Source organism: Coregonus lavaretus (assembly GCF_964263955.1).
Source record: "Coregonus lavaretus genome assembly, chromosome: 34".
Taxonomy (NCBI): Eukaryota; Metazoa; Chordata; class Actinopteri; order Salmoniformes; family Salmonidae; genus Coregonus; species Coregonus lavaretus.
The window spans coordinates 6,049,773-6,061,912 of NC_140021.1; the positions used below are offsets into that span (position 1 = coordinate 6,049,773).

The following is a 12,140-nucleotide window of genomic DNA, read 5'->3' on the forward strand; positions in this document are numbered from 1 at the left end:
TCCAGAAGAGGATTGGGAGAATGTCATATGGTCAGATGAAACCAAAATAGAACTTTTTGGTAAAAACTCAACTCGTCGTGTTTGGAGGACAAAGAATGCTGAGTTGCATCCAAAGAACACCATACCTACTGTGAAGCATGGGGGTGGAAACATCATGCTTTTGGCTGTTTTTCTGCAAAGGGACCAGGACGACTGATCTGTGTAAAGGAAAGAATGAATGGGGCCATGTATCGTGAGATTTTGAGTGAAAACCTCCTTCCATCAGCAATGGCATTGAAGATGAAACGTGGCTGTGTCTTTCAGCATGACAATGATCCCAAACACACCGCCCGGGCAACGAAGGAGTGGCTTCGTAAGAAGCATTTCAAGGTCCTGGAGTGGCCTAGCCAGTCTCCAGATCTCAACCCCATAGAAAATCTTTGGAGGGAGTTGAAAGTCCGTGTTGCCCAGCGACAGCCCTAAAACATCACTGCTCTAGAGGAGATCTGCATGGAGGAATGGGCCAATATTCCAGCAACAGTGTGTGAAAACCTTGTGAAGACTTACAGAAAACGTTTGACCTGTGTCATTGCCAACAAAGGGTATATAACAAAGTATTGAGAAACTTTTGTTATTGACCAAATACTTATTTTCCACCATAATTTGCAAATAAATTCATAAAAAATCCTACAATGTGATTTTCTGGATTTTTTCATAGTTGACGTGTACCTATGATGAAAATTACAGGCCTCTCTCATCTTTTTAAGTGGGAGAACTTGCACAATTGGTGGCTGACTAAATACTTTTTTTCCCCACTGTATGTGTTATTTCATAGTTTTGATTTCTTCACCATTGTTCTATATGGAATCATGTAGAAACCAAAAAAGTGTTAAACAAATCAAAATATATTTGAGATTCTTCAAATAGCCACCCTTTGCCTTGATGACAGCTTTGCACACTCTTGGCATTCTCTCAACCAGCTTCATGAGGTAGTCACCTGGAATGCATTTCAATTAACAGGTGTGCCTTCTTAAAAGTTAATTTGTGGAATTTATTTCCTTCTTAATGCGTTTGAGCCAATCAGTTGTGTTGTGACAAGGTAAGCGGGAATACAGAAGATAGCCCTATTTCGTAAAATACCAAGTCCATATCATGGCAAGAACAGCTCAAATAAGCAAAGAGAAACGACAGTCCATCATTACTTTACGACATGAAGGTCAGTCAATATGGAAAATATCAAGAACTTTGAAAGTTTCTTCAAGTGCAGTCGCAAAAACTGATGATCTCCGCATGTGTAGTTCCCACTGTAAATCATGGAGGAGGAGGTGTTATGGTGTGGGGGTGCTTTGCTGGTGACACTGTCCGTGATTTATTTAGAATTCAAGGCACACTTAACCAGCATGGCTACCACAGCATTCTGCAGCGATACGCCATCCCATCTGGTTTGGCCTTAGTGGGACTATCATTTGTTTTTCAACAGGACAATGACCCAACATGCCTCCAGGCTGTGTAAGGGCTATTTTACCAAGAAGGAGAGTGATGGAGTGCTGCATCAGATGACCTGGCCTCCACAATCCCCCGACCTCAACCCAATTGAGATGGTTTGGGATGAGTCGGACGGCAGAGTGAAGGAAAAGCAGCCAACAAGTGCTCAGCATATGTGGGAACTCCTTCAAGACTGTTGGAAAAGCATTCCAGGTGAAGCTGGTTGAGAGAATGCCAAGAGTGTGCAAGGCTCTCATCAAGGCAAAGGGTGGCTATTTGAGGAATCTCAAATATAAAATATAATTTAATTTGTTTAACACTTTTTTGGTTTCTACATGGTTCCATATGTGTTATTTAATAGTTTTGATGTATTCACTATTATTCTACAATGTAGAAAATAGTAAAAATAAAGAAAAACCCTTGAATGAGTAGGTGTGTCCAAACTTTTGACTGGTACTGTATATATTTTACATGTTAATCCATGCAAGCATAGGCTAGTCTACACAAATTAAAGCTATAATGTATTTCCAAAAATAATGAAAATGACAATAGATGTATGATTTGTTGGCAGTTGAAGCTAGCATGTTTATTAAAGCAACACATATTTTGATGTCAATTACAGTAAGATTTGTGTATGTGATGCAATGGAATATTTAACCATCAAAAAAGTTGTGGTTTCTAACCATTTTTTAAATACATTTTTACAAATCAAACATTTAATTTCCAGTTTTTCTTGATAGAACCAGTACTGTATAACAGCACTAATATATTGACAACCAAAACCGAGTAGAGACAGTAGTCAGAGCATTTGTCCATAACACTGCCATAAAATTTACACAAACAGATTTAAATTAATACCCCCCAAAAATATTTAATTATTACAATATAATCAAGTGTGAGAAAGCCTAAATCGCGTGAAATAAATTAAAAAAATAGATGAATGCAGTCAAATCCTATCTTATTTCACTATGTTCTCAAGAAAAATTATCTACATCAAATCTATCTGATTATTGGAGTTTTTCAGCCTCCCAAAATGAAAATACAAAATGAAACATCATCAAAAAACTCAGATTGACAAGTAAGGTAATGTTACAAAACGTTGTTTGCTATGAGCATGCTATGGACTCCAGTTGTTGCTCGGCCTCAGCAGCCATGGCTGCTGCCTGCAGCTGTTCAGTCTCGGTCTGCAGGGCGCTGGGCGGCATCTGCTTCCTCTCGCTGTGCATGTTGTTCTCATGTCTCTTTAGGTCTGAGGCTTTGGCAAAGGCCTTGGTGCACGAGCCGCAGACAAAGGGCTTCTCGCCCCTGTGGCGCCTCTCGTGGTCCTTCAGGTGGGACTTGTGCTTGAAGGCCTTGTCGCACATCTGGCAGCCAAAGGGACGCTCGTTGCTGTGGACCCGCTCATGCTTCTTGAGGTCGGGCGCTCGGATGAAGGACTTGCCACACACGTCGCAGCGGTAGGGCTTGAAGCCTGTGTGGATCTTCAGGTGCTCCTTCAGGTGGGCCTGGGTAGTGAAGGCTTTGCTGCAGATTTCACAGATGAACGGACGTTCGGCCGAGTGCAGCTTTTCGTGTTTCCTCAAACGGTTCTCGTCGATGAAGGTCTTTCCACAGATCTGACAGGCGAGCTGTTCCCGGTGGCCATAGAGGAGGTACTCGAACTTCATGTCCGTCGTGGCTGTGGTCCACCCAGGGGGCTGCTCGTCCTTCACCTCGCCGATGCTGTCAGCGAACGCTAAGGTTGTTGTGGTGTGACCCGCAAGGTCTTTTGGCTCCGTGTCCATGGGTTCCACGTCCTGATCGTAACAGCTCACCTTGTGCACGTCCTCATTGACAGGAGGCCATTCTTTGAGAATGGCCTCCTGCACTCTCAACGCCGTGTTGGGCAATTTGTCCAAGTCGTGATTGGTCATTGGCTCTTCCACAAGGTCGTCAGTAGGAGTGTCGTCATGGTCACCTAGCACCTGCACGTCATTTTCCTGGCCCAATGTAGGGTCATCAGTAGGGAGAGCCATTTTGAGAATATCACAGGGAAAGGGTTTGTCATTTTGGCCGTTCCTTTCTTCAGTGGACATGTCACGCTTCTGTGAACAGAGTTTGTCCAGAAAACGGATTCCGAGTATCTGGCCCGAAGACATCATCAAATTCACGTCCTTTATCTTCACAGAAATCTTGGCCGTGTACATGTAGTTCAACACCTCCTCGAAGATGTCCGAGCGGATGAAGTCGATTTCTATGACTGAGGAGTTGTCGACTTCATGCTTCTTGAACAGCTTTTTGAAGTAGTTGCTGCACGCCGCCAACACACAGCGGTGGGCCCTGAACTTCACATCTTCAACCACCACCGCGATGTCGCAGTGTTCACCCTCCAACCGTTGCTCATTCAGTATCTTCAGGAAGATGGTCTTGTGTTCATCATCCATGTACTTCACGTTCTCTGACATCTTGGATTGATATTCTGGAACAATAGAAAGAATGTTGTTAGATGTCTGTGGATACATTTCACTCTGAACCATTGGGAAATAGGCCAAACGCAATCTGGTCATAATATCCTAAAATGGTAACCACATTGCGACTCATTAGCTGCTGCACTGTGTGTCATGGCCCGATGTATGATGTTCCTCTGGATGACATCATAATGGCTGTTGTGGGGCAGAATAATGGGCTGACTTAAAAGGCAATGTTTTTTTTTTTTCTTCATTTATTATCATATCAACCTAATAAATGTAGTAATTTATGTGCATATGTCTGGGATAAGAAAGCATTACTATGAGAGTAGCCTATTTGCAATCATTTGCAATTATATTTCTTTATTTTTTGGATTTGTATGAATTGTTTGTATTGATAGGTATTACTGCACTGTTCGAGCTAGAAATATAAGCATTTCGCTGCCCCTCAAAACATGTGTACGCGACCAATACCATTTGATTTGATCATTTAGAAAACGAGTTTACCATCCCCTCCCGACATGTATCACATGACCAGAGGGAAATAGGCACATTGTTCAAGAATTTCATTTTTTTTTTTTACGAAATATAATCAACGAATCAAGGTTTGTGGTGGCCAAATGATTTTAGTACATTCAATCCCGGCGGATACAATCGCCCATCAATTGAATGCCTTAGTCTTTGATCATTTTCAACCCAGAAAATCACAAATTATATAACATGTTTAAATTGGCCACATTATTAATGCAGCTTGCTTAGCAATACATCTCAATTTCGTATAACTAATACCTTGGCGAGGTAACTTGCATGCATACAGTAAACCGATTGGAAAAGCTAGCAATATAGCTTTAGATTTGGGGGAGCGTAACTAACGTTAACTGGCTAACGTTAGCTAGCCTATTTTGCTAACCTTTAGCTAGCTATAGTTTGCATCCACCTTTGCTTATATTCGTATTGTATTCAACAGAACATGAATAGAATGTTGCTTTTGGTTGTAAAATCGTAATTTATGTCGATGTAAACGACAACACAACAATCTGTCTCATTCTGAACGGTGGAACAGAGGGGTGGTGTATCCGACTAGCAACAGGCACGCGAGGAAGCGCCCGTCACACTAGCATGGAAAATGCCCGAGCAGCCATGAACACTCCTGAAATGACGAACTCGAGCTTTTGCCGAAACCGTGAGCGCGCAGGCATCTTGATTAAACATTATGCAATATTTCGTAAACGGATCTGATTCGCTAAAAATCTGTTTCTTACCTGTAGTACAATATGTCCTCTCCTTGAGAAAGTCTCCGATATATGTCAAGCAGTCAAAAAGGAATAATACACTTTGTGTGTTGTTGGCCTGAGGACGAGCATAAACGGAAGGACGCGCTGCGCCAGCACGGAACTGCAGCATGCAAGTGACTATGCGCGTACGTACGTCAATTGTAAATGGATCCGGCAACGCTCGAAGCGTAAATACAACACAAAAAGCAGAAACCACAGTGTACTTACGCAAATTACTGATAAGAAGTCTCTGGAGCGCGAACCTAGAAGGAAAACGGGTCTAGATTTGGGCCGCGAAAGCTACTGTCACGAGCGGGAAGCAAGTGCGCTTTTTATCGAGATGAAACAGAGATATTCAATAATTTGTCCGTGCAATCCAGAGTCTTTAGGACGTCCCTACCCCATTGAAGTTAACATTTACAATGGTTAAGGTAAGGTTAGGGTTAGGTAAGGATTATGTTTAGGGTTTAGGGTAGGGACGTCCCAAGGATCCCCGATATCATTGACCCTCAATAATTTTAGCCACGGTTTCACCCACTGAGCCTACAGGTGTGCACGCACCGCGCGGAGTGTCAAACTCGAGCGTTTGACATGGCCCGCCGATAATAATTTGATTAAATACCCCATCAAATGTTGATTTTACAGCACAATACAGTTTTAATAATGAATAATCCCTATTGAGAAACTATTTTAACAAGGAATGTAGCCCTAAATGGATTTATTAGGCTTATTTCCATTTTTTTATGGTCTTCAATTGTAATGGGCAGATGGATATTGGCTATTAATGTCATGGTTCCCTTTAGCGGTATTCTATTGGTATTCTAAATGTATACGCCTAAATTACATTAAAGCAATTTTCTTCAGTCTCTACTGCAATGCAAGAATTAATGCTAATTGGAGATGCCACATTGCATACTGATTCCTTATGTTTTATATGTCAGAGATTTTATTTTAATTTGTTGGAAATTACATTCGTTTATTTAACAATGTGCTGCCTGCACATCTCTTGAAGCCTTGGATTGGACAATCATTACATATTTGTCATGGTTTGTGTTCAGAGTTAGAATAATTAACATGATGCTTATACAGCCATTGGCAGTGGGCACTATGTCCCCATCTGCTTCATGCCAGACCAGCTGTGCCTTCACAGTTGACTTCATGTTGCATTGGTGGAGTTGCACTCTGAACTAGAGGAAAGCCAGATTCAATTTGCTCTAAAAGGTCAAATCTGTAATGGAAAATAAGTTGTGGGTACTAGGTAGTCAACAACTTTGCCATTGCCTAATGATCAGTTTGATACACTAAAAACAATTTAGCAAAGCTGAAGACACATTTGAAACATTTCTATAATGTATAACTTCAGCATTATGTGTTAATGCTGAAGTTACTAACACTTAATTAACTGGGCTGAGAGAAATACACAGTAGATAGATACTGTACGCTTCAACACATCTATTGTTCAGAAAGGCTAATTTCGTGACAAACAGCTATAAGCATCCAGCATCCTTTGAGCAGGGCGATCACAAATCAGTTTGGCTGATCCTGGATAGACAACACTCCTACTCTGAAATGCTTTTTGAATAGAGGCCCTCGTTTCTGACTGGTTAGGTCCCTCTTTAGACAATGCTGTTGTGGAACTGAATTATCACATTACATTTCAGTTTCCCACCAAATACTGCTTCTCAAATGAGTCATTCAAAGTAACCGTCCTGCTGATGGACATTTGGCTTGGTTAGAAACATTACTAGTCTGTCAAACGCAACCAAAGTGAATTACACGTTAACTTGCAACACGTGACTGTAACCGGACTCTGCACTTCTGTTCAGCGAAAGTACAATTCACCCATTTTGTCACACGTTTCATTTAAATGGGGTTCCTTTCGTTAAATAATTTGCAGCTAGTTAGAAGAAAAGAGAAGGGTGAAAGAGAAAGTAGTGGGCTAGTGTCACTCTAAACCGGTTGTGAAAGTCATTACCTTACTGAAAATGGCTTCACTGTAGTTACGGCCATGAGTTTATTAGAGCACAACACAAATACATTTTCAGTGATTGACAAAAAAGAAAATAGAAACAACAAAATGTATTTATCCATTTATTTATCTTGTGGTAAACACATTCAACATGGATGGTTTTGCAGCTGATGATTTGAAGGGGTGGGATCAGAGGCATCATGCTCCCAATATCTCTGAGGGGGCACTGATGACCAAATATATAATGTCTTAGTATTAATTCTATAAGACACTACTAATTATGTATTCTCATCCCAGTGGATGATATTGAGGGGGGCATGTGCCACCCGATGGTGCCAGCTCAGGTTCGATGGGCATGATGCATCTGTGTGGGATGGCCACTGACACATGGGCTTTTGAGAAACCAAGCACACAAACACACACTGCAGGCTTGTCCTTGAGGTTGTTGTCTGTCCATTCTGCACAGTTTTAAGGCTTGGATGTGCCACACAGGGATGAGGAGGATTCTGGGTAGGACTACAATTTTTTTGTATTTATTTCATTAGTCCATTGTTGAGATAGTCGCAAAATGTTTTGCCTGTCAGCAATCAAGTTTTCAAGATATGTAACTTTCAAAATACAGAAATCATCCCTGTATGATGCATTTTGCATCATATGACGCAAAACGCAGCACCCATATGATGAAATGTATCATATAGGGATGATTTCTGTATTTTGAAAGTTACATATCTTGAAAACTTGATTGCTGACAGGCAAAACATTTTGGGACTATGTCAACAATGGACTAATGAAATAAATACCAAAAGTTCGTTTTTGGGTGGAATTTTCCTTTAAGAATGTGTCTAAACAAGGACATGTCTAAAATGGCATCCTAGTCCCTATATAGTACACTACTTTTGACCAGAGCCCATAGGGAATAGGGTGTCATTTCACATTCAAACCAACAAGAAAAGTACAATCCACAGTGTGAAGACACATACTGTATTATAAGGGGTTTCTTAATCAACTCACGAGGTCACAGTAATGGAGTCTGTTTAACTTTCCCTGCTAACTAACACTTCTACAAGATAATTCCACATCATCCTCATCTTCGCCTTGTAATTAAAGGAAAACCAAATGAGCATATTTACAATTAAAGTAAAAACAACAAAATCATCTTTGAGGATGAATGGCCTACTAAGAAAATGTATGTACCAGTACCATAGATATTATTTTTGTCTTTCTAAAGGCAATACTCTATGTAAAATTGGATAAAATCAGCATTTGGGATAAATAACGGGACTTATGGCAAGACGAATGCCACATCTATTGCGTGGATAAATATTGTGCCATCATAGCCTACTATTATACATTTTTCCAAGTGAGCAGTTTGATAATAAATACAACATAATAACCTATACTGTCTTCTCATCACATACATTCTTCTTCCTTTGAGTCTGAGTGCACAGGTCGAGTAAAACATGTATACCTTTTGATATTTCCTAAAATGTATTTGTTTTCTTTCCTTTACAAAAAATGCAGAATTGTTCCCTTTTTCATGCAATATACATGTTCCGATGAAGGTAGCTTTGGAGGTCTGTGTTTGCCAGTAGTGATGGTGAGTGAGGGAGTGTGGGTGGATGAGTTTAGTTCAGTAGTGGTCAGATGCAGTAGTAGTGTCCACTACAGTGGGGTGCTGTCTGTTGGCAACGTCAGTATCCTGCTTGCATCCCGTAATCTGAACAGCGTGAAGTAACGTTAACAGAATGCTCCCGAAACGTTGGTGAACCCGGTGACCCTTCAATCCTGAAAGAGAGAGAGAGAGTATCCTTATAGAGCACGTGCTTAGATGAAACAGAAGAACACTCCCATTCTTGTTGACGGTACATATTTTTCAGAAGGATGGGAAAAAAGGAAATGTTTTCTGTTACTGCCGCTGTTATGATCTAAGATCAGAAGCAAAGCATGAGAGAGGTCATGTGAATGGCAGTCAATGGTTTGTGTGTTATCAGCAGGATAAACTTTTTCCATCTAAACCAACACTTATCAGACACAGATTCATACAAGCTGCATGCTTAGACATGACAATTTATTTTAAAGGGTTAATATACTAGACTAGACAGCCCTTGCCAAGCAAGCTCCAGCAACATGTCTCTACTACAGCATACGGACACCTTGACAATAAGAAATGTAAACTGGTGTCTCTCTTGAGCATTATACCATTGTAACCAGAAAGAGGGTAAATAATGATATAATCAGATAATGTAGTTCGACACACTCATCAAGTAACCCCTCCCTTGATAGGAATGAGACAAACTGGCAGTTTGAAAACCAGTACCCTCTAAACACTACCAGAGATGTCAAGAAGAGATAATTATATAGACAACAATCAAAACCCGACTTAAAATTTAGAGAAGACATTAAAAAATAAATTGCAAACACACAACATTTGAATTGCTTATTGTCAATAATGGCATGAGAAGCTAAAAGGAAAATGCAAACGTTAGCACCAATAACATTTCCTGAGCAGCCATCACAGGCACAGAAGCCAGCCATGGAAGGCTATAGAGATTCTCCATACAGTATACAGTGTATTCGGAAAGTATTCAGACCCCTTCACTTTTTCCACATTTTGTTACGTTGCAGCCTTATTCTAAAATGGACAAAATTCATTTTCCCCCTCATCAATCTACACAGAATACCCCATAATGACAAAGCAAAAACAGGTTTTTAGAAATGTTTGCAAATGTATAGAAATTAAAAACAGAAATAACTTATTTACATAAGTGCATCCTGTTTCCATTGATCATCATTGAGATGTTTCTACAACTTGACTGGAGTCCACCTGTGGTAAATTCAATTGATTGGACATGTTTTGGAAAGGCACACACCTGTCTATATAAGGTCCCACAGTTGACAGTGCATGTCAGAGCAAAAACCAAGCCAGGAGGTCGAAGGAATTGTCCGCAGGGCTCCGAGCCAGGATTGTGTCGAGGCACAGATCTGGGGAAGGGTACCAAAAAATATCTGCAGCATTGAAGGTCCCCAAGAATACAGTGGCCTTCATCATTCTTAAATGGAAGAAGTTTGGAACCACCAAGACTCTTCTTAGAGCTGGCCGCCCGGCCTAACTGAGCAATCGGGGGAGAAGGGCCTTGGTCAGGGAGGTGACCAAGAACCCGATAGTCACTCTGACAGAGCTCCAGTGTTCCTCTGTGGAGATGGGAGAACCTTCCAGAAGGACAACCATCTCTGCAGCACTCCACCAATCAGGCCTTTATGGTAGAGTGGCCAGATGGAAGCCACTCCTCAGTAAAAGGCACATGACAGCCCGCTTGGAGTTTGCCAAAAGGCACCTAAAAGACTCTCAGACTATGAGAAACAAGATTTTTTATGGTCTGATGAAACCAAGATTGAACTCTTTGGCCTGAATGCCAACCGTCACTGGGAGACCAGTCAGGATCAAGGGAAAGATGAACGGAGCAAAGTACAGAGAGATCTTTGATGAAAACCTGCTCCAGAGCGCTCAGGACCTCAGACTGGGGCGAAAGTTCACCTTCCAACAGGACAACCACCCTAAGCACAAAGCCAAGACAATGCAGGAGTGGCTTCGGGACACGTCTCTGAATGTCCTTGAGTGGTCCAGCCAGAGCCCGAACTTGAACCCGATCTAACATCTCTGGAGACCTGAAAATAGCTGTGCAGCGACGCTCCTCATCCAACCTGACAGAGCTTGAGAGGATCTGCAGAGATTAACGGGAGAAACTCCCCAAATACAGGTGTACAAAACTTGTAGAGTCATACCCAAGAAGACTCGAGGCTGTAATCGCTGCGAAAGGTGATTCAACAAAGTACTGAGCAAAGGGTCTGAATACTTATGTAAATGTGATATTTCAGTGTTATTTGTATTATACATTTGCAAAAATTTGTAGATTGATGAGGATTTTTTTTAGAATAAGGCTGTAACGTAACAAAATGTGGAAAAAGTCAAGGGGTCTGAATACTTTCCGAATGCACTGTATATAGAGACTCCATACAGTATATATAGAGACTCCATACAGTATATATAGAGACTCCATACAGTATATAGAGAGACTCCATACAGTATATATAGAGACTCCATACATTATATAGAGAGACTCCATACAGTATATAGAGAGACTCCATACAGTATATAGAGAGACTCCATACAGTATATATAGAGACTCCATACAGTATATAGAGAGACTCCATACAGTATATAGAGAGACTCCATACAGTATATAGAGACTCCATTCAGTATATATAGAGACTCCATACAGTATATATAGAGACTCCATACAGTATATAGAGAGACTCCATACAGTATATAGAGACTCCATTCAGTATATATAGAGACTCCATTAGGTATACATAGAAACTCCATACAGTATATATAGAGAGACTCCATAGAGTATAGAGACTCCTTACAGTATATATAGAGAATCCATACCATATATATAGAGACTCCATACCGTATATATATAGACTCCATACATTATATATATATAGAGACTCCATACCGTATATATAGAGACTCCATACATTATATATATAGAGAGACTCCATACAGTATATATAGAGACTCCATACAGTATATATAGAGACTCCATACAGTATATATAGAGACTCCATACAGTATATAGAGAGACTCCATACAGTATATAGAGAGACTCCATACAGTATATAGAGAGACTCCATACAGTATATATAGAGACTCCATACAGTATATATAGAGACTCCATACAGTATATAGAGAGACTCCATACAGTATATAGAGAGACTCCATACAGTATATAGAGAGACTCCATACAGTATATATAGAGACTCCATACAGTATATATAGAGACTCCATACAGTATATAGAGAGACTCCATACAGTATATAGAGAGACTCCATACAGTATATAGAGAGACTCCATACAGTATATAGAGACTCCATTCAGTATATATAGAGACTCCATACAGTATATATAGAGACTCCATACAG

The 12,140-nt window shown here is 40.5% G+C and overlaps 1 protein-coding gene across 1 annotated transcript; it reads right to left on the bottom strand.

Moving 5' to 3' along the window:
- Positions 1–2,019: 2,019 nt before the first annotated feature.
- Positions 2,020–5,327, bottom strand: LOC311109040 (zinc finger and BTB domain-containing protein 14-like). The gene is made up of 2 exons (XM_084151823.1): positions 5,174–5,327; positions 2,020–3,922 (listed from the first exon to the last, which is right to left on the bottom strand). The coding sequence occupies exons 1-2, from the start codon at positions 5,313–5,315 to the stop codon at positions 2,571–2,573; spliced, it is 1,494 nt and encodes a 497-aa protein (XP_084007949.1). The 5' UTR covers positions 5,316–5,327; the 3' UTR covers positions 2,020–2,570.
- Between the last annotated feature and the right edge of the window lie 6,813 nt (positions 5,328–12,140).

What these genes read in the sequence shown, in the direction of transcription:
- LOC311109040 (XM_084151823.1), bottom strand. Translation starts at nt 5,315, where the DNA reads ATGCTGCAGTTCCGTGCTGGCGCAGCGCGTCCTTCCGTTTATGCTCGT. An exon ending in GAGGACATATTGTACTACAG is followed by an intron (nt 3,923 to 5,173) that starts GTAAGAAACAGA and finishes CTATTGTTCCAG; the next exon opens with AATATCAATCCAAGATGTCA.